This window comes from Homalodisca vitripennis, chromosome 3 (genome assembly GCF_021130785.1).
Source record: "Homalodisca vitripennis isolate AUS2020 chromosome 3, UT_GWSS_2.1, whole genome shotgun sequence".
NCBI classification, from domain to species: domain Eukaryota; kingdom Metazoa; phylum Arthropoda; class Insecta; order Hemiptera; family Cicadellidae; genus Homalodisca; species Homalodisca vitripennis.
The window spans coordinates 31,149,961-31,177,589 of NC_060209.1; the positions used below are offsets into that span (position 1 = coordinate 31,149,961).

At 34.4% G+C, this 27,629-nt stretch overlaps 1 protein-coding gene across 2 annotated transcripts in view; it reads left to right on the plus strand.

The window, feature by feature from the left end:
* Positions 1–13,252: 13,252 nt before the first annotated feature.
* Positions 13,253–27,629, plus strand: part of LOC124356757 (protein sprint) — a 77,589-nt gene continuing 63,212 nt past the window's right edge. For both annotated transcript variants that reach the window (XM_046807942.1, XM_046807943.1), the window contains exons 1-3: positions 13,253–13,478; positions 20,748–20,912; positions 23,763–23,950. In XM_046807942.1, coding sequence (XP_046663898.1) covers positions 13,299–13,478; positions 20,748–20,912; positions 23,763–23,950 — 533 coding nt within the window. In that variant the 5' untranslated portion in view covers positions 13,253–13,298. The remainder of the gene's footprint in view (positions 13,479–20,747; positions 20,913–23,762; positions 23,951–27,629) is intronic.

Consider the following 27,629-nt stretch of genomic DNA (forward strand, 5'->3'; position numbering starts at 1 on the left):
AGGTAGCATTCAAGTACATTGTTAAATTCATTACGTTTGCCTGGTAAAATTCATTGTGATTCATAATCTCATGTTCCTTTGCACGGTGTACAGAGTGAAACATTTGACGGAGGTGGGGGTTGTTAGAATGCAGATATTTTTCCTGTCTCTACATACGGTGCTTGGAAAGTTCTGGAAGGGTTTAATAATTTTTTAACCGTTTCTTGTAAAGTAATAATAAGACTTAGTATGACAGTTTTGCCCATAAAAATCGATTTTCTATGCGATTGTTAGGTTTTTTTAATCTCATCAGAGGAAGGCCCGTAAGGAGTCAGAGACAAATCTTTAATTAGAGCGTAGGTAGATTTTTTTAATCCAAAACGGTTGTTTCACAAGTTTCTTAATATATCCGGAGGCATTTTCTAAGTTTCGTCATTAATACGATGTATTATTTCTTGTGTTTTGGCAACAATGATCATATCAATGTGATTTATAATAGTGTATTATTTTTTGTTTGTTTGAATAGGGTAAACCTTTTGGGGTGCGGTTTGCGGCATTGTGTTCTGCTAAAAATGACCTTTAACTTGATGTATATTTCGACCAATGCTCTAATTTTAGAACTTTTTTGATTCCTTGTGAGCTGTCATATTCATGAGATAAAAATCCGAGAATCGCATACAAAATTGGATTTGTATAGCTAATATTGATAGTAAGTCTCATTCCTTTACAAGAAATAGTTAAATATCATTAAACCGTTCCGGAAATTTCTTCTATAATTAATTGCAGACTATTATTGCTCGTCGGTAATACTACTAGACTCAAGTAATGACAGATGATGATCATTACACGCTAAACTGAGTGACGGAGGTCAACGTAGCGTAGGTTGCTGTGTAAGAAGGTCTACTCACGGTCCATCGCCTTGACTTGGCCCAGGCACAACCTCACCTCCACAGTCAGGGTCTGGCTGTGGTCTGTTCGGCCTGCCTCGTAACACGATCTTGTACGGTTAATTGTTTTATTCAAAGTCGTCTCCACTTCACCTCTCGTCAGTGAATTAATGTTATTTCGTGTTTAACATCACACCGAGATATATCGTGTCACTTGATAACCTATGCTTGTACAGTAAATTAGTAACAATTATTAGTCAGTGAATTAGTAACATTTACGTTTTCGCCTTCGTTATTTTTATTTCGTTATTTCGGTTATTTCGTGCTACGTGTTAAAACACTTTCGCCTAGTTTCATAGGAACAGAAACATAATCTTAGAACCGTACAGTTTATGGCCTTTTCCATCACAATTAGGCGAGTGTCAAAATGCCATAGTATATAATTTTTTAGTATGATACATAGTAGAAAATGTGAATTTTTTTAGTATTTTGTAATAATATTTTAATATGTTTACCGGTTATTTATTGATTTTATGCATTAACCATCACACGCCTATATTTGGCGAATGAACCGTAGAGAGTGTAATGTAAATCTAACAGAACATAGATCACTTTTGAGTATTTGATTTCTTTTATAAAAAAAAAATATCCTGGAGTTTTCCAGACATTTCACATACCCTGTATACGTCTATATATGAAAATTAATGTTTGTCGGTATGTCCTATATAGACTCAGAAATTATGACCGTTTATTATGAAAATTTGTATGTATATGTATTTTTCCACATAGAAGATTTATATGCCAAGCCCATTGGTGTAACTCACCACCAGGCGGCGCTGCAAAATATAAAAGTTACCAAAGCGCCTGCACATTATAAACTGCAATTACGAGACAGTTACACATAATTAATAGCCAAACACTATTTGAAGGCGCTAAGTTTTGATGTACATTTGTCTTTAAAAAAAACTTAAAGCTTGAGTGTTGGATGTAAACGTACACTTTCGACCAATTTTCTTGATCGTGCCAACAAGGTAAACTCTACATCGGCGTTGGAAATATAATTCATTTGAACCAGAAGTGCTCATACACGGGCAAAGGTTACGAAAGAGTGCGGTGCTGCGGGAAACAGCTAGTATGTTTATATATTCTAGTTTTATATAAGTGCACACTTGGTAGTTTTATCACGTCCCAGCTTTTACCGAATCGCACACGACAAGAGAGGTAATGGGGAGTAACAGGAGCGTATAATGAAAATCTATAAGCCGAGTGAAGCCCGTGCAGTATGAGGCGATATTGACAGTAGGCGTCGATCCCCTGTGCTAGCCTCGGGCCACTGAGGCGACTTGTCACGGCAAAGCAGCCCTCTGCCCTGAGGCCCTGTCATCCCTTCACTGTAGCGGCATTCCGGCCCAGGCAATATCATAGCTAAACACATTTTCCTTGTATGCTTCCAATAGAGCATCTCATTTGGTATATCAATAAAATTTCATCCACTCAGTTGCACAATAAAGCTCAAGATCTTTATACACACAGCGGAAACGTATTCATATGAGTTTCCATATATAGTCCTGAACTGCAGATTGACTAATAACACCAACTACGTACCTTCGTGAAACAATTCAAACTGTAGTCACACACTACTATAGTTTTGACTTTTAATAAGCCATATTCTGCTGTCAGTGTAAACAAATATTGAAGCGAGGATTATCCATCTGGAGTCGTCATAGTTTAAAATTCACGAACACAGTACAGACACGACGAATAGATAGTACGAGAAACACAACATTTGATAGGCCTATCACACGCGAATATTAAACATAATAGAATATCATGGCCGGCAGAATACAAGACAACTCAGTCTGATAATGTTGTTATTCATATGAGATAATCAACCGAAATGCCTTTGTCTGCCTATGAAAAGGCTACTACTTTAAGACAGTTAACCAAATTATTTGTTACCAAATATGATTATTTGGTAAGAAATAATTCATTATTATATTTGGTAATAAATATTCCAGACCACTTGAACCCCCTCGCTAGGTTACGTCCTTGATTAGTGCTAAAATAGTAAGTAATACAAATCATCAGCAATTATTTTCTTGAGTAGGCTACTAAAAAGAATATTTTTTATCACTCTCCTGAATATTAAAAACCGTTATTCCTTCGTACACCAGTATGGCGCCAGGATACTACGTATGGACTAGTGACAGAAAACCCATTTCCTTAATGATTGTACAAGGCAGAGTATCGGAGTAAGTTGTTCTCCCTATGACGCGCTAGGGCCGGAGACGCCTGGGCAGGATGCCTTGTAGTTGGACACATAAGTGGGCGGCCGGAGATGACCGCGAGATGGCCTGCATACATAATGAGCAACCACGCACACCCCCTAGCCTGCTACCAGCTAGCGGTGATAGCGATCTGGGATGACCCCTGGTAACCGGTACCAGGGGCGTATCCAGTATTTGTGTTGGGGGGGAGGGGGCAAACTGCAAACTCGACCGGAAGTTAGATTGAAACTTGACTTCTTTATATATTATTAGAGTATATATAAAAATACAAATGATTTGGAAAATATGGAACAAAAACAGGGACGTAAGACAGTTTAATGCCCAGAAATTCCACAAGTTTTTCAACTATATTGTATGCCATCTTCATATACTGAATAATATGAATGAAGCTATATTCTTTCTACTATTTTGAGTTAAAACACATTTCTGTACCTTATTACACTGTGATTTAACCTAATCCGTCCTAGAATCATGAACACGTAAATTAACTGTTTAGAACGATAAAAACGTTATGGATATATGTTAACTGTTGCCGTTCCTTTTTTCTCCTTCAGATATTTGCTATTCCTTTATTTTAAACCCCACTTCCTATTGGAATCTATTTTTAACTGCCTTCATCAAAGGCTTTCTGTTATTTTATTTTTGATTAAATAATTAATGATTACTACCAAGTAATCATTGTAATTTTCAATATTGTAGCTTCGTGGTAACTAATTATTTCAGTTGGATATTTAATAAGTAATTAATCAGTTTGTAGGCTACCATAATGTAATATTATAATCAAAACTCTGAACAAATTAAGAGCGAGACTCACCAAAATAAGCAATGTCCCCAAAACATCTTACTTACATTTTGTCTCTCTGTGTAGTTTTATGTTTTTCTCAATTTAAAATAGTTAAAAAGACCTATAGCATATCCACGATTCTGTGTTTGGTTTACTACATTCCCTAGTTTTACTTAAAAGTGTATGTTTCAGTACACTATAAGTTTTTATCATTCATTTCTATGTTAAATGCCAAAAAATGTATAGACCAATAAAAGAACATGGAAAAAGATATTTTTATGTTGTGCTCTATAAAAGGGTCGGGTGGAAAGGGATCGTAATTGAGGTAGGCTCCTAATGCATTACTGATTTGAGGGATAGAGTAGACTACAAGATAAATTACTTCAAATACTTAAAATTCGTGTTTTGTGAAGAATGAAACAGTTTTTCAAAATAAATATCGCGGTTTTCATTAGTAAGTCTTTCCACTTCTTTATTTTATCCTTCCCCATATTCTACTACCATTTTTTTCATATCTTTAATATAGGTTTTCGTTAAACTGTCAGAGTATTTGTTTCTATTACCACTACAATAATGGAAGTTGCAGGACAATTTATGGCGTCATTTGAAATTCATTTGGTATATTAGTAATAGCAACATAGAAATGTTATGCTGTTTGGTTTATTATATTTTGGTGGTTTCCTCCGTACTCTATCATACATTGTCTAGCAAGTGATGTAACTTTAGTTATGTAAACTACCGCTACTAAAGAGGAAAACAATGCAAATCACTCCACACGTAACCGTCCTGTCTTGTCATGTTCGTAACATCTCCAGCGCGTGCTTGACAGATGTGCCGTAATTGTTGCCTCTCTCTAAATGCAAATACCGGGCGAGTATTGAGTGGGCAGGCACGGAGCTGGTCATATCGGTCCATTTATCACTGCAAGCTTATCAGCCTCGCAGGAGCCTACCTGATGAGGGGTGAGTAGGGGGAGGGGAGGGTGCATTTCACAGATACCGTATCGCAGTAGTTCCGGTTCGGTCTAATCGCTGTGCGTCACGATAACTCAAACGTCCGCCAACAGCGCGTTCAACTGCGTTGTAATCGCAACACTACTTCTGCTATAATTGCGCGTTTCATTAAACTTTGTGTTGTCATTTTAATTATCTGTGAACCGCTAGTGAATCGCTGTCTTTATACAGGTGCAGAATGTTTTAAAGAAATATACCGATTAAAAGTTTCCACGCTTTTCACACATAGAAAATAGAAAGTATGTGGTTTACGTACCTGTGAACACCAAAACCAACTGTTTACCCTTCTAATTTCACAATGTTTTGGCAAGGTCACACCTCACAGTATAGAGAACTTTTATACTTCATGTAGCTTAAACACAATCAGTGCCATCAAGCTTTATAAACTTTAGGCGTACTTAATATACTGGAGGTCACGGCTACAAAGTGCAATGTTAACGAAATACCGTATATTGACAATATTGATCTAAGAGGCAACTATGAACAATACTAGTAAAAACCCAAAATAAAAACTGATTTTCACATATCATCTTGCTTGCAGTTTTTCTATTTGTACGTATGTTTATTTTAGCTAAAACTGTGGATTATAACTAGATGTTAGGCTAAAAATCGTGTATTGTCATTGACAATTTTATTTTCAACGTTGTTGAGAGACTGTGTAAATTGCGCCATATTCGTCACCATGGTTACCAGTGTCCTACCCAATTCGATCGCGGTACTGTATGAACTGCAATGTGTTGTTTCAACATGATCACTGTTTGATCAAAACCAATGTGTTAGGTAGAAAATTGCACACTGGATGAAGAGTCTAAGAAAATACAAAAGCGTAATAGCTATTTACTAGTATGAGCTCATATAAGTAAATTAAACACACTAAAGTTGGGTAAGCAAAATACAGTACAAATGCATTTTCCAGTCGTTTTTAACTTATATTAATCAAATAACTCATTTTTCGTTTGTTGAGTTAGTAAATTATAAATCTAACAACTTTTTATAACGTTTTGAAAATTTTACAATGTTTCCAATATTTAAAAACTTATTGAATATATTTAGGGTATGGCCAAAGAACTTTCTATCTTCACTTTTTGGATACACATACACATATAGTTAGGTCTGTCTAGAAGTTTTGAACATCTTGTAATAACCTATATTCTAATTGAAAAAAAAAAATTAATCGATAAGTACTACTTATTATTAGTCTCATAAATATTGGTAAAAAGTTTCGTGGTGAAAACTTACAACGTGTATTACAATATTTTTTAGTACGATGAAGTAATCGTCATGAACGCTTCTTTTTTACGTGACTGAGTTTAACACTCACTTCCGGTATGAGTGTGGCAATATCCGTTAAACTAAATTGGCATGCCCCAGCAACGGTCCAATTCCCGAGAGCTGTGTCCGTAAGTATTAATTTTGCGTTATATAGTCTACTTGTCATCAAGCCGAGAACTTCTTGTAAATATTTAATGTATTTTACAGTAAGTGTTAAATTAATTGAGTTCTTACATTTTTGTTTTCGATGATTAAAGCCAGTAATGAAATGTCTAACCCCTGGTGTAGCAGATTATTTTTATGTTTCGGTTTAAAGCTAATTAGTTTGTGCTTGTTTTAGGCCCGTTCGTGGTCTAGAATTTCGTGGTTAAGGCGTTCAAGGCAGCCTTTTTCGTGGTCAACATTAATTTTTAATTAATCATCCTTATTTCGTGGAGCCGAGATTCATGGTCGTCTATTTGAAGGGATCTATTTTTACCAAGAACATTACTTAGGAACTTTATGACGTCTTGAAGGGTGTTTAGAGCTTAGGACTATACTTTTAAAAGGTCATGAAAGTACGTAAATACAATGAGCTATATTCATCCTAGACAAAATGTCACACATCACAGAGTGTTAAAATAAATTAGTAATATTGGCACTGAAGGCTAAGATTTATTTGTATTTTTTGTACAACCCCCTGTATTTCGGTATAAACTACTATTTTGATGTTTAAAATACATTTTCAAAATCTCAAATCAGGAAAACTTTTACTTTATACTATTTTTAAATCTCGTTGAAAGGTTGTCTCGTAACTATTTTTAGGCTTAAGTTAAAGCCTGAACGCCGAGCTGAAATGCCAATGCTGAGATGGCTGCACCTGATGGTCGGAGTTCAGTCAATGTCCATTTCACGACCCAAAGGCAGGATGTCGCGACAAAGACGCTATTCCTGGGCCAATCTGTTACGGAATGTCGCCAATCAAGGGCTGGATGTTGCAGAGGGCGCAGGGTGCAGGGTGCCCTTTGAACCCTACAATAGGGTCCCCAAATGGAGACTTTTGATCTGTTCCCGAGCACCGGCTTTGATGCCCTCCGCCCTTTGCGAGAGTTGCCACTATTTGTTGCGGTTTCACTATGTTGATATTGGTATAAGCTGTGGCCATTTATTGTCTAATTTAAGGCCTGCAGGAGATACCGAGACCTTAGTTAGAACGGAGAGAAAGTTCAAGTTTCATCTTATAATTCATATTAAGCATTCAAAAATTCTAAAAGATGTGTTGAACAATTTGTAAAACAATTTAAACATACTTGCCAGGAGTTTACAAAATTGTTGGGATGAAATTGGAGAATCATAAACGAAAAAGTAAAATACAATATTATAAAAAAGATATATGTAGGAATTTTTGTGTTTATAAGCAAGCAACATTCTTTACAGCGGAGAAGATGTTCAAGAGATAAAATAAGAAAACTCTGAAGGAGCGAATTCTATGCGACGTCGTCGTAGGATTTTAGTAATGATAATAATACATTCTGTATTGCCACAAATACAATGAACAATGTACATTGTATAACAAACGTCTGAAACAATACAAATTACTTTATACATGAGTTAGTAACAAAAGTTTACGATACAATGGCATTTGTAAAAACGTAATTAGTACACATATAAAAATAATGAGCCAGGGGCAAGTCTCGTGCAGTTAATCACGTGACTGGTGATCCATGAACTCGTCCACGGAGTAAAACCACTCCCGGATAATGAAGTTTCTAAGGTGAACCTTGAAATGTTTTTCATTATTTTCGTTTTTAATACTTCCAGAGTTTAGAAACTTGTTTAGAAACTTGACACCCGTTTTCTAAGGCAAGTTTTCTACCACCCTGGTCCTACCATGTGTTGCCTTGTGCAAATTGCTTCTCCAGGTGTTGTAGCCATGCACATTACTGGCTTGTGTGGATGATCATTTAAATCTACAGAAAATGATTGTTTTCTAGAATGGTAAGCTGGCCAGAGTCAGCAAGTTTAACTCCCTGAAAGTATTTTTACAAGTCTGCTCACGATCCTAACAGTTTTTTTTTTCTAAAAAGTCTCACGAAATAATTTTTTGTACAAGAGCCCCACAGTATGATTCCATAAGTTACTTTCATCTTCAACATGCATCCAGAGATTCTTGGACCCAGGGTCGAATCAGACGCTCATTTTCGACCTCCTTCTTCACTGTTACGGTCCTCAGTTTGGTATCTTAGAGGTAATGCTCTGCTACTATACCAGAGCCGTCTCGCAGTCTCTAATACACGCTGAACCCACTGTGTACACTTCTGTACGAGTTCAACACACTGTACACAGACCTCAGACTCACCCCACCTACACCACATATGTCAGACTCACAACGGAACTGTTTACGCCTGCCAATATATTAGTCATTGTTCAACAATCGGGTAATTGCTTCCGGCATCTGTCAGCTGTGATGTGGTAGTTGTGAGAGGGGAGAGTGGTGGGGGGGAACAAATAACCACCTCTTTCAACATCAGAATAAACACAATCACGCAACGTAGCACTGTAGCTTCTGCAATTGTTCCCAGCTGTTTTATTAAATGATCGCACAAAGATTGGTACGAGTATTTTTTAGTTTCTCTTTGCGTTTTACATAGTATGGTCTGGCTTTGCACACCCGTGTCTGGAAATGCTCTTTTGCAACTGAGAGAAATTACACTCTCGTCATACTGTCCCGCCACATTATCGTTTAAAATAATCTTGATTACGGGTTTTGAATGCAGTGGAATTTTCGGTGCAACATCCAATGCACTTATGTAGTTTCATAGAAGTTTCAAAAATGCTTTAGTTGGTGTATAGAGGGTATCCTTTGAAACCGTTATAAATTGCTAATCTTTCCAGAAATTCTTTGACTTTTCGTCTACACTAAGACAAATGTTAATTTCATATTTGAACTTTTATATACTCCAGAAGTGGGAACATTAGTTGCAAACTATGAATGCTTCGATTGAAAGCCTTTTATAATTATAAAATTAACATTACTGTTCGGTTTTATTATTTAAGATTTTTGCCAAAAATATATATTTTATTCTATCAACTATAAGGGCAGTAATATTTATACTCCTTATGAATGAATGTCGGCATTATAACATTATATTCATTACTCATACACACTGTATTCGTTATTTTAGCAATTACAGGTTTAATAAATAACTTCAGGACGATTTGTTTGAAGACGGTAATAAAGAATTAAAACTTGTCAGTAGAAATTTTCAAAATACACGAGCTAGCGATATTGGTCTGTAGTTGCCATGTGTAGCTGTGTGCATTACCCTGTTGTTAGGAGCGTATCGTAATAGAGTTACAATGCGTGTGGTTAGATCATTATTTCTAACCAAACACTGTGTACAAAAGTATTTTCAGTGGATTCAAGACAAATTTTTTCGACAATTGAGCCGAAGAGACTGTGTAATTTGTGCTTCCAGAAACAAATTGCAATTTGATTTTTCAATATGTCTGGATCTAACGACCAACGAGGGGCCTAATCGGGAGTAGTACGACGATATGTCATCGCAGATGAAACTCTAAAGCAATGCGAGACAATGAGACAACACGAGATGATAACTCGGCGACATGTCTCAACGTGACAAACGGTGTTGTCTGTGCGGGGCAACACGACAATTTCACGGCTTGCACACAGACAAACAGACGGACGGTTGGACTCGGCTTCTCAAATGAGACGCAAAATGAAGAAGGGAAATCCCGTAGTGATTGGGCTGGCTGGCTGGGTGTGCTGGACCATTACCCTTCTACCATACCTCTAGATTGCGTCGTTTGGGAGTTGTATTCAACGATATTTATTTTTTTATGAATTGCATTAGAGTCGAGATTTGAAATAAAAAGTTCCTTTGTCTTCAAGGGTGGACACCTAATTATTCCATAATAGATTCCACACTTAAATATATATTTTAGGTATTGCTCCCTATTGCTTGTTGTTATAAATGTTAATTTTATTGGTGTTCGTCATCAGTCCATTAATGTAAAGATTTTGATAAAATAATGTTGTTAAGAAATCTATAATCTCCAATTTCTATTTTAGTTTTATTTTGATAGGCTATGTAGATAATGATGTTTATCTCGGTTAGATTTTATGGAAAATTAGATGTCTACTGATTTCTTGTAAGATCTTGAGTGCTGTATATTCATGCGTAAACAGTACACAGGGATCCTACTTGAATGTGAACGGAAGAACTCAATGTTGTATTCGAGTGCGTGAATAGGATCACGTGAATAGGATCGCCCACCGTGAAAGATAAGTGGCCGAGCGACCGCGCCTACCATTGAAAACTCGAGAAGTGCGGCCACGTACTGACGTACAGGATGTTGTACAAGACAACTGACAACACAGACAATCTATAACTTAAGTATTCTTATCGTACACTGGGTTGTCATTTTTGAAACTTTATCATTATTGAAACTATTTCACCACTGTTATCGTTATATTCATTTCAATATCGTTGTATTAGTGTCCTGGTATTCATAAAGTTCATTCAATTATAAACAAAAATTTATAAACAATTATAAACAAAATTATTTCAAAATATACAAAATGTATATCTTACATATATTAAATTCTCTAAGCTTGTTTTAAACATTAAACTAAAAAAAAATATGGAGTTTGGAAAATGTTAAATAAATTATTATTTAGAGTAGAGTAAAATTATAAATAAATTGTGTACTGTATTTAATAGTGCTTATTTATATATTAAACTACTCAAAATATATACTCTTTACATATAAAACATTTGTTAGCATAATAATCACATATTCCAAATAACACATCTCCTAAAGTTTTTTGATTAAACAAAGGTTTTACAAGTGTTTGAGGTTTAATATGGGGTAAAACTCAAAGTCTTTTCACTACAGCCACAAACAAAAAAGGGAAAGAAAATTTTACTTACCTATGGAAATGAACAATTAAATATCACAGTCTCAATGACTCCAATTGAAATTTCTAGACGTTTGCTACACATGTTACCATGTTTTTGCAATAAACAATTTGACTTGACTTTGACTTGGACCTGAAGTAGCTGAGAGTCGAGAATATATATTTCAAACATCATCTGTGTATAAAGTGAATATGCTGTAATTCGCACTTGAGTTCACATTTGTACTATGATCTTAGTGTTATACTCAAGAGGGGTTTAAGAATTCTAAGCAAAATAGATTGGATTAAAAGATGTCGTTCTGTTGTTTGGAAGAAAAATACTTTCGGTTCCTTAAGTACTTTCCATGTCTGTGTTAAATCAAGCTTAAAGTAATACAAAGTCTGATAAAGCTTGTAGCCCTTTAAAAGCATTATATTAAGTAACATATATCTCACCAGATTGTTAGTTTTATCTCTGAAAGTTATTATTTGCTGGAGTCTGAAGCTAAACAGTCTCCATGGGGAGGACCCTCTCCCATTCCTCTCCCCCTTCCCCACTTGGATTGATCCCCTGCTGGTGAACTGGAAGTTTTCTGACACTTTGACATTAAATAAATGCTCAACAAAAAATTTGTTCTCTTTGAGATCAGAAATATAGCCTACATTAATTTCTTTAAGAAGATGAGCATTTGTTGTTTTAAATCTTAGACTACTTCAATAAATACTGAACAAATAATGGGGATGCTGTAATTAATATTTTGTTATAGGATATATCCATTGTAGATATATACTAAGTATATATTTTATAGTCTACAATAATGCAGAAATACTTGAATTTTATGATTGATATGAAATGGAATCAACTTATAATAATAATATTTTAATTAAATTACGATTTAAAAAATAATAATCGTTTAGGTCGTTTTTTAAACTTGTATCTGAAATTAGTTGACATTGTTAGTAATTTTCTTAGTTTTAACACTTAGTGCAACCATGATTGCTACATATATAGCAATCTATATCTATGTTAACACAGTTATACACTATGCAATGTTCATACGATTTCTCTGAGTACACTTACATCTTTCTCTCCTTTTGCGTACTGGTGGAGGGAAAGAATCACTTTCTTGTTGGGTTCCATCCCTAGGTTGCGAGTCAGACATGGAAAGGACTTATGCTTAAGAAACTTTCCATGATGTACAGTTTTTCTTAAATTTTTTACGAGAATTGGAAGGGATAGTAAAATGTGCTTTTAGTTCCATTCTAGTAATATCTAATAATTGTAAGAGTTATGACTTAATGTTATTGCTTAGTATCCCATAGTTGGGAAAATTAAATGGGGGTCAGATAACAATAAGAACACAGAGCACTATATCCACAATAAATAGAATGGAAGAGGACTCTGAGGTGCATTTTGTTCTTATGCAATCGCATTGTTCCATGATTTTTCTGTTTTTCATGTTGGATTTTAGGTGAAGGTTATTAAACATAACATTTTTGTTGTGTGTTCAACACTTTGACAGTTTCTTGTCAACTTTAATGATGTGTGCTAACTTTAAGTTTTGGGGATATGTATACTTGAAAAGAAACAGGGCTATATTCATCTTTGTTGGGACCCCAGAAAAGATATTTGACCGGGCATTGTCATATGTCCCACTACTGCGCCTTACGTCGACATGGTCCCTTCAAAAAGACGTGGTTAAGGCCCAGCTCAGGCCCTGGTAAAATTGTCCGAAAAACCCAGTTTGAGAATGGATCTGAAGAACTTTCTGAACACTAGAACTCTTAACATTTTATTTCAATTATTTTCTGACACTTAACAGTTGCAAATATTCAAACCTGTGGTACTTTCAGAGTATCCATGGCCAACCAAGATCTTTGCCATTTCAGTTAGTTCACTCCAACAAGGGTCGGAGACAGAGTCACTGTCCACCACAGTCATCAAGCAGCACACAGAGACCAGGCTCTAAACAGAGTATAGTTTGTTGTTATTAGTACAGCAGAGGAGATGCGTTTCTGGAGCCGTACATGCAGGGGCTGGGGACAGAGCTGAGTCACAGTCACCATCAGTCACTGTCCACCACAGTCATCAAGCAGCACACAGAGACCAGGCTCTAAACAGAGTATAATGTTTGTTGTTATGGTTGCAGAGGAGATGCGTTTCTGGAGCCGTACATGCAGGGGCTGGGGACAGAGCTGAGTCACAGTCACCATCAGTCACTGTCCACCACAGTCATCAAGCAGCACACAGAGACCACGGAGCAGACGGACAATGACAACCAGAGGATTGCAGACAACCTGTCAGCACAGTTCCGCATCATCGACATTGCTACCAGTCGCGCCAGTCTCACACAGGTCAGTGGAACCTAGTCACCTACTTTGGAACTGATAGGCTAAGGCGGCTTACAAGATATTTGCAGAGTTATCAGCAATGTGTAATATTTACAAATATTAATATCATTCCTTGATTTAACACCTTTACCATAGCTCCATGGCACCGACTCGTGTCTATCTGATTCTGTGCTGTGGGACGTGCTAACGTTTTAATTTTAAGTTCACATTTTTGTTTATTGTTTATGTAATATATTTATCTTACGTGTTCCAACAGTTAAATTTTATTTTCATGAAAAAGAGCTTGAAACAGCCTTATTTGCAGTAGGTTAGAAACAGAAATTAACATTTTGCACTTAGTTTTTCTCTAGGTTCATAAATACCAGAGTGGTGAATTTTTCAAAAGTTTAAATGGAGCCATACTGAAAGGAAATGGCATACCAAGTTAGCCAAGAAACTTAGCTGAATCATTATTGTAAGATCAATTTTTGTACCAAGTTACAACCTGTTTGGGCTTTTTTGTGAAAGCTGTTGTTTCTACGAGCCGTATTTTATACACTTTGTCATTTAATGTTTATTGAAATTTAATTAGGCTATTGCCATTTATACAAATTTAAATGAAAGGAGGGTGGTTTTGGATCTGGAGTTCATGTTCATTGAAGTTATGTCAATATTTTCATAATTACTAACATGAGAGCAGTTGCAATGCACTGATTTTGTATATAAAATCCACCTAAAATTTATTATTTTAATTTACGAATAGGAAAGACTCCAATTTTTTAAAGAACACGCTTTACTTTATTTTACAAAGATAGATGTACATAAAGGAGATTTTAACTAGAGGGCATGATTTATAAAGTCATAGTACTCTTCATTAGGAACTTTGTTAAATTTACATTAGTTAATAATGAATATCTGCTGAGAGTAAAATTGCCCCTCCCGTAATTGTTATAAGTCTCTTGAAGGAGCGCCTCGTAATGCTCTTATGTTCTGTTAATTGAAGCTCTTGCTCGAGCGAAACTTTGCTCTCAAGTCCCGCTCGGTGCCCCTGTGCCTTGCACTTATCGGTGTATTGTATTGACATTAGTGACGGTGGGTGGTTCTTAAAGGTGCGGCACTTTGTCTGCCCGATACTTTGACTTCACGCGATAATTGCTTCCGAAACACAGCAATGTCTAAAAGTTGTTAAAAAGTTTTAAACTTCTTATCGCCCTGCTGCTGTGAAGAAATTTCAATCATATTCAGTAAACTTTTACTTGTTAAAACTTTCCTGAAAAGCATTTCTTTATGATTTTTAGTAATCTTTACGATGAGGTGTTGAAGTATTTGTCGAAAAATGCTTTGCAACAATATATGATTGTGTTATTTTTGTATTAAATTCAAGATGTTTGTTTTCCCCTGAAATAAATAAACTTGCATTTAATATTTTACATAATTTTAATATTATTAAATTGATCTTCATGTACCAACTGTAATTTCCAAAGTCTTGGCAGCAGCCGATATATAACGCAGTCGCTAATTGGTCATCATTTCTAGTTTTTTGCTGATTAATAGTGTTTTGATATAATCATCTTAACACAGCTCAGCTCATTAAACAGTTTTTATGTGAATTTTAATAAAGTTATTTCTATTAAACATAATGTATTCAACAATAAAGGAATATAATTTTATGGCCAGATGCAAATTGTTTATAGAAGATTTACTAAAAAATTCCAAAATTAGTACGAGGGGTATTAGAAAAATAAGGTTCCCTATGCCGCCGAGACAGAATGCGATATGTTGGGAGAAAATCTGGAAACACTGTCTTACTCATTAGCTGTCCCTCTCTCTATCCATACCACTCGCGCCTCGCTAAGTCCAACAGTGCCGGCCTAGCCGCCTTCGAAGATGGAGCTCCCTTTCGTTGTTACCGCCAGATGCGAAATTCGTGCTGTGATACGTTTTTTAAATGCAAAACAGATTTTACCTATTGAAATTCATCGTTAGTTAATCGAAGTTTATGGGGAAACATTAAGAAAACTGAGACGCGCGATCCAGAACCGCCGGTGAGGAAGATTGTCCAGTGGTATGAGGCTTCTCCATGACAACGCTTGACCTCATGTCTCACGTCAAACTCAAGAGCTGCTGACAAATTTTCGGCTGGACTATTGTGCTCCATCCCCCCTATAGCATAGAACTCCAGACCTAGCCCCAAGTGATTATCACTTATTCCCAAAATTAAAGGAATACTTGTGTGGCCTTCAGTACCGATGATGAAGTCAAGGAAGATGTTACTCGATTCCTCAAAGGATTGGCGGCAGAATTCTACAATATGGGGATAGAAAAGTTGGACCATCGTCTACAAAAGTGTTTGGACAGAAACGGTGATTATGTGGAAAAAATAGCTTAACTTTTAAGTTTTAAATTGATGTATAACACTAAGTAGAAATATAGAGCTGTCTATTTGAAAAAATCATGGGAACCTTATTTTTCTAATACCCCTCGTATTATAGATTGACACTCTTGCCATATTATATAAAGAAAATTTGATTATTTTCAGGTTGAACTTGTAAAAATGTCTAGCACGTAAAGAGTTAAAATTGTCATTTCATTCAGTAAACTGACGGTTTTAGAAATAAAATCATTCAGTAGGTTTTTATTATTTCAAAATGGTTATACAGGTTTAAAATGAATTTCAATGAAGGTTTTAATGAAGAGTATGAGGATTTTAACAGTTGACGTTACTAACCTATGTCAATAAAACAAATGGTTGCAGAGAACTATGAGTAATTATTTGTAAACTTGTAAACTTAAATCTAAAATATGTTAAACAGTAAATTATATAAATAAAGTAATAATATAAACTTATCTTTGGTAACTTATCAAACCAGCTTCCAATTATCTATTCAGACTAAGATTCATCAGTAAACTCCCATGAATGGTTATGGTCAGGATAGGAAGGGTGGGGTAGAGGGTTGTCTGGCAAAGAGAAAGCAACTTGGCTCCACTCCAAGTTATTGACCCCTTCACCCTCTTTGCCATTTCATGTACAGCTTGTCTCTAGATGAGAGTTTTTTCAATTTGGGCCAGCTGTTCAGTAGACTCCTACTTCGATTATAAGTTTAGATTCGACTATAAGTTTAGATTCATTAAAGATTTTGCATACATACATACATATATACATATTCAATAATAGCATTTGGAGTTTACCATCTATGGATCGAATAGTAATAAAAATCCTTAAAATACCTGTAGTAAAAAAAAAAGAGCTCAATTTGAAGTGGAGAGAGACAGTAAAACCATATGATTAAAACTTTTGAATAATGCCTGTGATTATGCTATCACAATTATACTACGATGTTTACCCTGTGTTAAAATTAGTGGAAATACTATCAAAGTATTAGGATAGAATCATATGTGTAATATTAATTTAGAAATAAAGTTGCCATATATTTACAGCATTTAGAAATTTTTAAATGAAAACCAGTTACATAGTTACTAAATTTTTACAACCATTTCTGTTAAAAATATATAAAAAGTTGCTGAATCAAAAACTTTTAGACAAAAATTAAAACAAATCTTTGCTGATTAGACAATGGTGTAATTGTGATGAACCTGACCAAGTACATGAGAAATATTATCATCTCATTTTATGCTATGTTGTAATGAGGTTATGCAACTTAGGCAGATGTATAAATCATATTAGTATTTTGACCATTATTGTAACTTGCTAAATACAAGAAGACATATCACTGCAAGTATAGCTGTTTTGTTTTATTATATCTTAATAATGTAAAGAGATCTTAACCCAGGCTTGTGATGACATGTCCCACACTATAGATGAGTAAAAATGATTGAAGTGAAATAAGAATCAAAGAATCTGGACCAATATCTTTCATAGGTGCTAAGGTTAACCATTATCAGATAAAAATAAAATTGCAGATCCAGTAGCATAATTTTTATTTTTCACCTGTAACAGAGTCTGTTTTGAATAAGAAAACACTGAATGGCCACAACACAATACAATAGACCAGTTGATCATTTAGTTTTACAGAATTAATTGAACAAAATGATGTAGGTACTCTTTCTTCAGATATGTTCGTGAACAACCACCATATGAAAATTTAAATATTAAAGCTTTGAGAACAGAAGAGGCTTTCACCAGTGATAATTACCTTTATATAAACGTAGCATATTATACCAAATATTTTAGAATTTCCAACAGGGATCCCCACAATGTTAGACTAAACTGCAGGATCTCACAGCTATGGCCTAGCAATAAACATGGACCATTAACAAATTAGTGGAAAGTATCCATGTAGACCCATAAAATCTATTTTACAGGATGATTAGCCTCACGTGATGTTTTGTGAAGGTAAATACAAGGTATCCTAGCTGTGATGGTCATGGGTTAGTGATGCCTCTTAGCTAATGAGGAAGTAATAGCATATAATATAAATAAATTTAAGAACCACCAAGTAATTATACAAATATTTCATTGAATACACCAAGGATATGAGTTTATGTGTTTTGTAAAACAAACTTATCTGTTCCAAGTTAAATCCATTTCTTCAATACACAGACTCAATCAATTGTTCCACTGATGTTACAGAATAAAGCTATTCTTGTTTTTGTCAGTAATTGTTTTCATGATTTTGCTTTTATTTTGGTGAAAAACCTTTAAAATCACAGACTGTGTCTGATAACTAGGTTCCTTCAGTCAGGAACGAAGGAGAACTTAATGGGACAGAAATTCAAGTTTGTACTTTAGACTAAGCCGGAGTGGAAAGTTTGACTTCTTGCGAGAGTTTTAATCAGATGGAACGCAAAATAACACAAGACTGTCAGGATTCAGAAAGTCTTGTAACATTCTGCGAAACTGATTCCAAAGTTTAACATAGTTGAAATGTTACACACAAGTTTTTGTTTTGAAGAGTAAATTCAATGGACATTAGTCTTAGACATTATCTGTGGTTGAACATTTCTCTTTCACATTCACACAATTATAGTGTAATTGTTTTTCCAAACAACAAACAGTTAATTAAAAACTTTTGAAAATGAGGTATCTTGTCAGACTAACAACAAAATTAAATAATTTCTTACTTTTGGCAGTAATTCTAACTTTTATCCCTAATCTGTTTGTAATGTGCCAGTTATTAGTTTAATTCAAATCATTTCGTAAATAATAATAAGCAATTTATTGAAGTTGTAGCCGCCAACAAACATGTAAAGCCTATTGCCTAAATAACATTAATTTTAATAAATACAATTTTTCTTAAACGAAACTTCCCATATTATATTCTTATACAAAGTGTGATAGACCTATAATATTAGATTGCAAGATTCCTTACCGTTTGTATGTATCCAATACATAGAATGAAATTTTTTGAGAGTTATAAGTATTTTTTCAAGTACAACTGATTAAATCTTTAATTAAATTCCTTTAATATTAAGAAATATATGTATATATGCATAGAAGGAGAACCATTTAATAAATATAAAGACTCCAAATGTAAATTAAAAACAGAATGCTTTACTGATCCTCATATTTTTATGTTCTTAAGATGTAAAGCCAAGCTCCAACCGTCAAGACGTAATATTAAAACTTTTCTCAGAAAATTATTTAAAGTTTCCACATTTACGTCATACGTTATGAATATACCCTCTAGACTGGTGGGGAGGAGGGCTTAGTGAAAAGTACAATAATTTAAAAAGTGTGCGGGAGGATTATGTAAAACTGACACAGAGCGGTGAGAAAATGTGGGGGAAGCATAAATCTGGGTGTAATAAGGAAGATGATCTCGGAACGCTTGGAACGCCTGACATCGGGCTGTAATATTTGGACACAAGCTGCCACTGCCATATTGTGACAGAAGGGGAGCCATGTGATACACTGTATTATGTGACACACAAACCTTCACAGTTCCTTTTATACAATATCACTTAATATCACCTAAATAAAGTACGTAGCATGAAGTATTTAAATACTACTACGTTACTAGTCATTAAGTTGGTCTTTTTACATAAATAGGATAGGATCCATATATTTGTATTAATGTTGCACTCATATTATTGATTAATGAGAAGATAGTCATGAATATCAAAAATCAATATAATTAAAAAAACATAAACAGTAAAGTTATGAGCCCTCTGGTCAGTAGCGTACACAATTAAAAATTATTTAGGAATTAATTCCATGAGTAGCATGTTTTAGTTAAAACTGCTTTGGATTTCCAAATATCATTTACTTTATTATTGTGAGAAAGTGGTGATTCTTTTGGTATTCTTGTTTTTTTATTTTTGTTGTAAAGCTAAATTGCATACAAAATGGTAGCCTGACCCAGTCTGTAGCTATTTCTTTGTTACATCTGTGAACGCCACTGCGTTGTTTATGTATAGGAGCTGAAAGATTGTTCTGATGCAGTATAGAACGGATTAGTAATGATTGTGATACATATAAGTAAATTTTGATTACATTTCATCCTATTTTAAATACAAATTATCTCTAGATTAACAGAATTGAACATTTTTCCCAAAAATTTATTCTATGAGAAATAATAGGTGTTTTTTGTAAGTGTTTTGAACAATAATTATGAAAGTTTTTATCAAACATAAATTGGTAAAGAAACTTATAAAAACATTTGATCCAAGTGAATATTTTCAGTTGAACCTCTCGCAAGTTATATATTCCAAGGGGTTATATTATTAGCTGTGGCTATTTCTTTTAACAATAAAATAGATGTGTTATGTCTTTTGTTGAACATGCTCTTTACTGAAAAATATAAAATTAGATGTAAATAATCAGTCAATAATGATTTTCTTGTATTAGTATATGTTAGGCCTATATTATTTACTTTTTGTACCATCTGCTGTTTCACTTTAAATCTGAATTTGTAACACTATTTGTCTTTTATTGTCTTGAAATTAAATGGACAATCTCAATGGCCTGCCTTATTATGCAAACAAAAGAAAACATATACATATTAAATATTCGCTTTAGCTAAATGTGGAATTTTTTATTTAATTTTTAATCCTACACTTGTAGACTTTATTTGCATCAGTTAAATTAAACCAAAATCAGAACCTAGTTCTAGAATTTGTTGTGTAACATTTGAAGTAGTAACATCGATAAGAACATCAGTAGTCAACGATAAGGACCTCATCTTTCTGTTGTCCGATCTTCCTCTGTTTTAGATAATTTGTGGAGGTGTTTGCTGATTTTTTATTGCTAAAAATGTGTTTAACCATAGAAAGAAAGAATTAGTTTTCTAAATTAGTATGAAGTGTGTACCTACAAGTATGTGATTGTTCCAGGAATCCTGTGGTGAATCCAGTGGGGAGTCTAGTGGCGGTAGCGGAGAAGATGCTCCCTGTGACATCGGGTTGCTGGAGAGACTCATCCGCAGCCATCCTGTGTGGTTCCTGCCAGGCATCCAGCGAGCAGGAGCCTTCCATCTGCTGCAAGGCAAGGAGGATGGGGTCAGTACACTCTGAGCTGAGTCATCTCAATTTCTTTTTATAAAAAGGAGAAGCCGATCCCTTTTGTGGCTTATTCTGCTCGTCCTCATGGGCCACTGGTATGTGCGAGGATCTTATAAAACAGAATAAGGAGGAGGAAAGTTTATACAGTAACGATGGTACTGGTAAAAAGTTCTAGGGTCACAGACAAGATTCAAACCTGCACTATCTCTAACTCAGACTCAAAGTTCAACGTTTTAGACCGCTCGAGCGGGACTCCCAAAGGTCAAAGTAGTGATGAAGGGAGATGTTTAGAAAGGAGATTTTAAAGGTGGATAATATTTAAAAAATATTCACACTGTATTGCTGTACTGTGTTTGATCGTTAAAGATGGCAGAAATTCTTGAGAATTTGATAGAGAGGTTGTCTGGTACCTTGATAATTAATACAATTATTGGCAGGTGATTAATTGGGAAATTGATTTTAAAGTCAGTCCAATCCTTGCTTGAATAATTCTAACCATGATGAACTTTAAAAAATGTGGCTTTAATGTCGGAACAAAGGGTGAAAATTAGGAGTAGAACGGATGTGATATATGAAAAGAGCAATGTTCTAGCTATTCTGTTACTTTTGGACTGAGTTTCTGAATGTGAAACAGTTGGGTTTACATCTAATTTCATTTTGTACTCACAACTCTGGTAAGTAGCTGCTTGTTTAAAATTAATTAAGAACTTTGTTTAGTTTGTTTTTGGCATTGGAAGGAATGTGAAGGAAACACAATTTTTTCAGACATTTGCCATCGTTCTGTAATACACCTGCAAGAACCTATTACTATTTTGAGACAAAAAAATGTGTCATGATTTGCAAAATACCAATGTTGCTCCAACTGTAGCCTTGATCTTGTTGAGCTATTTATAACTTTTCTATGAACTTTGTATTAAAATAGAACCAACTCCTTGCTGGGATACTACATTCTATCATGCCATTACTTAAGTTCGTAATAATCTCTCGATAAAGAATAAATAATTAATAAAGTAGTCAATAACACTGATACTTTTTCTCAAGAACGTTATTACCTGTTGCTGTTAGTATTTTACAGTGTTTTTCCTCTTTCACGTGCTCTTGTGTAACCATGTACTACAGATTGGTGCAATTGCTTGTGTAATTGTACTTGCGCTACCGTATCTGTAATTGGTTTCCAATTCTAATCTCACAGTTATTGATTCTCTGCAGTGTAATAATGGGTGGTGTCGACCTCTGGGATTCAAACTTTATTATCTTGTACTTATGGAGTGAGTTGTGTGAGGTGAAGTGAAAGGCAGGAGTTATCTTCCTAACACACAAGGTTAGGAAAACTACACTGGTTTACAAAGAGTAGCTCAGGTATATATATATAGTAGGCAACAGTTAAAGATTTTAATACGTTTGTTGTTTACTGTAAATCTTTGATGGGTTTTTCCTTAATATTTATTTCAAAGGCATTTTGCTATGTATTTGGTACTCTAAGAGATTACTTGAACCATTTTGAACAGCCTCCATTATTTACAGCCATTATTAATTAATTGTTATATAGAATGAATGTAAATCATAAACATCTCTGCAGTTCTCTATGTAATTTTGAAATTATTGGTAACTTATTATTGATGATTGGAGATCACAATTTGAAATATTGCAGAATTAATGATTGAACAATAAAACTTTCGCTCATCGCTTGTTTATAAATCCACAGATGACAACTAAGTGAAAGTATAAGTATGATCAAAATGATGAATATCTAAACACAACAAAACTAATCTTAGTGTAACAGGTTGATTGTGTATAGGTCTTACAAGGGTGGCAAATAATGTTTAGTTCACTCAGAGTTTTCTACAGAAAAGGAGATTAAATATGCAAACTCTTAGAAAAATTTGAAAATCTAGATCAGAATATAATAATTGTTGTGGTTTATAAGAATGCTGCCAAAAAAAATAAAAACACTCTTCTTGCATTATGTTTTAGGCACTACTACAGATACAGAAGAATATGGTGGAGTCCATAATTCCCTAAGTTATCAGTGCTATGCAAGTGTGATATGCAAACAAATGTAATAATTAACTGTAATGACATTTTGGTTCACTTTTACATACTTGGTTTAGAGCCTACTTGTTTTCTTTACACATAACGTAGCTATGGTAAGAAAGGTTGATTCAATTGAATTTTGAGTTTAGCTCTAGTTCACCTTCCTTTTATTGCAGTGTCTGGTATTTTAGTTTACCTTTGGAGTCCGCTCAATTGTGTACTTGATTCGACAATGAGACTAACAATTCATCTATTTATAAGTGTCTGTGATGTCGAAACGATGTAAATGTTTTGTTTTGAGCTTTTTCGTCGTCGACTTTCTTTGGATCTCTTCAGACGAACATGACTCCAGATTCCAGAAGTCTAGTCTGAGACAGCGTCAGATACCAGAGGCTGCAATAAAAGGAGGGTAAACTCAAGCTAAACTCAAAATTCAACTTGTTTTTTTTCATAGTGCAGTTAAATATTGTTGTTCTCCGAGTCATAAACGTTTATACTTTTTTTTAACTTTTTCATGTAGTGCAATTAAATATTGTTGTTCTTGGAGTGATCAATTTTATACTTGTTTCTTTAGCTTTTTCATGTATTGCAGTTAAATATTGTTGTTCTTTGAGTGATGAACGCTTTATATACAAAAATAATTTGCGTTTGGATTAATTAGCAGATTACCATATTTAGATTTTCCAACTTAAGCTATTTTATAAGGTGCGTACTGACAAGTTCAGTGTGACTTGATTTTAAGTGTTGTATTCAGTAACAAGCCGGACTGTACTTCTCTGTTATTGGTGTCTGATTAAGTGGCGATTGTTGCAGAACTTTGTGGTGCGCCAGTCGAGCCAGACCTGCACCATGGCCATCTCCGTGCGGCTGCCGGCCGGTAAGGGCCCGTACATCGAGCACTACCTCATACAGGCGGCAGACGACGGCCAGCTCAGTCTCGAGAGCAGCGACAACAAGTTTGAGAGCATCCCGGCGCTGATAGCGCACTACGCGCAGTGCTGGTCAGTACCTCTCATCGTTTGACACTTCTTGATTGTGTAAAAAGGAAGGTTGATTTATTGATAACTCTCCCACAAGAGTAAGTCAGACTTGATTAGATTTTTGTTTTCATTGTAGGTGTACTGATCGAAGCAGTCTCAGTGATTATTTGTTGAGAGGATGGACATAGTTTTGTACTAACTACATGTACTACTCACTGGACATAGTTTTGTACTAACTACATGTGCTACTCTCTGGACATAGTTTTGTACTAACCTACATGTACTACTCACTGGACATAGTTTTGTACTAACCACATGTACTACTCACTGGACATAGTTTTGTACTAACTACATGTACTACTCACTGGACATAGTTTTGTACTAACCACATGTGCTACTCTCTGGACATAGTTTTTGTACTAACTACATGTACTACTCACTGGACATAGTTTTGTACTAACTACATGTGCTACTGGACATAGTTTTGTACTAACTACATGTACTACTCACTGGACATAGTTTTGTACTAACCACATGTACTACTCACCTGGACATAGTTTTGTACTACTACATGTACTACTCACTGGACATAGTTTTTTACTAACTACATGTACTACTCACTGGACTTTACGACTACGTACTAACACTGGTTATAGTTTTGACTACATGTACTACTCACTGATATAGTAGTTTTGTACTTACATATACTACTCACTGGACATAGTTTTTAAACTAACTACATGTACTACTCACTAGTAAACTGCCTTCACTGAGCCAGAGATTACCCATGTAGTAACTGTGTAGTAGCACAGTGTTTTAAATATTTTACAAACCAAACCCATTGATGTCCTAACAGACTGACTAGACTGTTACTCAGATCTGCAATTGAGCTAATTTTGTAGATCGGGGACAAAATGCAAATCCAGAAAGTAGAGACCCAATATCAAGTTTAACTAATTCCAATCAGTGGCGGATCCAGTAAAAAGGGGAGACTTTGAAAAAGGACATTTCTACGAGAATAAAACTCTATTTCTCTTGTAATGTAACCGTAAACAATAAAATTACCCCACTTTATGAACTAAACATTGAGTAGGTAATTTTTTCCAAATATTTTAATTTTTTGTTGTATTTAATTGTAAAATTACCTGTTATATCATATCAATGATAATGGTAAACTAAAACTCAGGTGGTCCCACCAAAAATGAGGACTAGATCCACCCTTTGTTCCAATAGGTGTAATACTCTTTAGTTTCCTACATAACTTGGCATTGACAATTGATGCTGGTGAAATAGACTTTAGCGAATAATAATGGGTTCCATAATCGTAAAGCACCTGGTTTCTGAAAATATGGTGTGGAATATTCTTAATTTGTATGCTAAGAGGTAACAGGCAAGGAGAAATTTATAAAGGCACAACTCAATATATATCAAAAGAAGAGAATTTAAACCTTTTTATTGAACAGTAATTTCCAAACAAATATTTTTATTCTGTAGGTTCCATCCTCCAAAATAATGAAAATGGTTTCAATTAGTTGTAAATTTTGTATTTCTTAAAAGAGCCTGACTTTGATACGCTATGATTGTAGGGTAACCTCTGTTTCGTGGTAAAATGCTAAATAAAATGTGTCATGAAGATAGGACTGTATCTATCCTTCTCCACTTTCTTCACCTACAAAATTTATCTGTGACTGTGGAATACACACTCATACTGCGTAGCTGAAAATTCACTTTTAAATATAACTGATCTCCATACGAAATCGTAAATTGATATTGATAAAGTTGGAACTTGAAGTACTGTACTTAATCCGTTTAAATTTATAGAAAGTAAAGAAAACTATATAGAATTCAATTGCAATTAAGAATGTTTAGTCAAATTAGGCCAATTACATCATTTGTGTAACTAAATCATTATGGTTTTCCACAAACATTTTCAGGTTGTTTGGATTTGGTACATATTATCTTAATGAATATTTTCAATGTTTGAGTCACTAAAATCAGCACCACATTCTGTATTTGAGTACTGAAAGTCAGTTCAAGTCAAAGCATGTGCAGTTTACTTTTGATTTTGTATAGTTATCTTTATGTTATTTGTAGTAATGGCTTTATATTGTGTGAACTTCACAATAATATATAACTTAATAAGTTATTTAATATAAAATTCTATTATGATTGTGTATGGAATTGATAACGAAACTTAATTTTGTGATTAAGCCATCACAGAACTATTTTTTGGTAATGTACAATTTTATTATGTTTTGTTGCGTTGAGGATTGTTTAAAGTTACTAGCCTGCATAAACAAGACTGCAAAGTTATGCTTACAAAAAAGGTAGATTTTAATTTTGCTTCAACTAATATGTTTTGAACAGTGGTGACAATTTATTTAACTATGTTTCTCTTTTAATTAGCAAACAATTTTGTTAAATACAATTTCCACCTCCAACCAATTGAGCAGAAATTAATGAATTAGCAAAGTGTTTTTCCACGTTCAAACATATAACAGTTTATTACTTTAAATGAATAGCATTAATTAAAACCATTTTACAGTACAAAAGCTCCACACGGCCTCATTAAGCACACATGGTACACAATTGTTGTCAATATGCGACACCTGGTACAAATGGGGACATCATCTGTGAGCACACTGTGCGTGTATTGCGTATTGTACACGTACGGGAATGTTGGTGTTGTTTGTGCATATATTGTGTTGGTAAACGCCAGCTGCAAGTATCCATTGCAATTGCACATTAGTTAACGCTTCTGTATATACACCTCTGTGTGTGTTGATTTTACAATTCACTGGTCTTTCAATATTAGGAGAGATAATTAATTTTGTATGAAATGATATAAAAAACGTATTAGTTCAAATTAGATTGTGTTTTCTTGAATAGTTCTGGATGATTTACATTGGCAATGAATTGAGGAATGTACTTTAACTTTTTTGAAGGATTTTCAGCATTTGTACTTGGGCTCAGCTCACAGAAAAGTGGTAAATTTGATTTTGATAGTTTATCAAATAATACAATTAAAAATAAAGTAATAATTATTAATGCTTTTTATTGTTTGTTACATATCTCAGGTCTCAAGCATTAAAAATTTGTGTAAATTTAAAATCTACAAACTGTAAACACTGTAATTCTGAAGTTTATGTTTTCTTTTTATTAATACAATGTTATTGAAAGCTCACTTTTACCTTATCTGTCATTCAATAAAATTTTCCTCCAAAATTCAGGAATATTTTACAAATTTTACGAATCTGTGTTAGTACTATACATATACATTCTCGGACTCAAGGTATGAGTGCTATACCTACACGCACTATATAAAACGGTAAAGGTAAAAAATGTCTTATTTCACCAAGCGAAGTTATGGCCAAAAAGCCCTCTCTGACACTCAACCTGGATACTATCCAACATTCTACATATACTTTACACTATAACTGTAATCCAACGGATGTCTGGGATATACTTTCATAAGATCTAACCCAACAGAGTGTCTCGAAGTCAAAGACTACCACCAATTTAATTTAATAACGGAATGCAATGCAATTCCATAGGAGTGGCAATATTGTTTACGTTTGTCATAATTACATGCAATTAATTAATTACATGAGTTTGTTGTGTCCTCATCGTACTAAGCTATCCACAAGGATACATGCTTAATTTTGATAACTGTAAAATAAAATGCATCATGCATATCAAG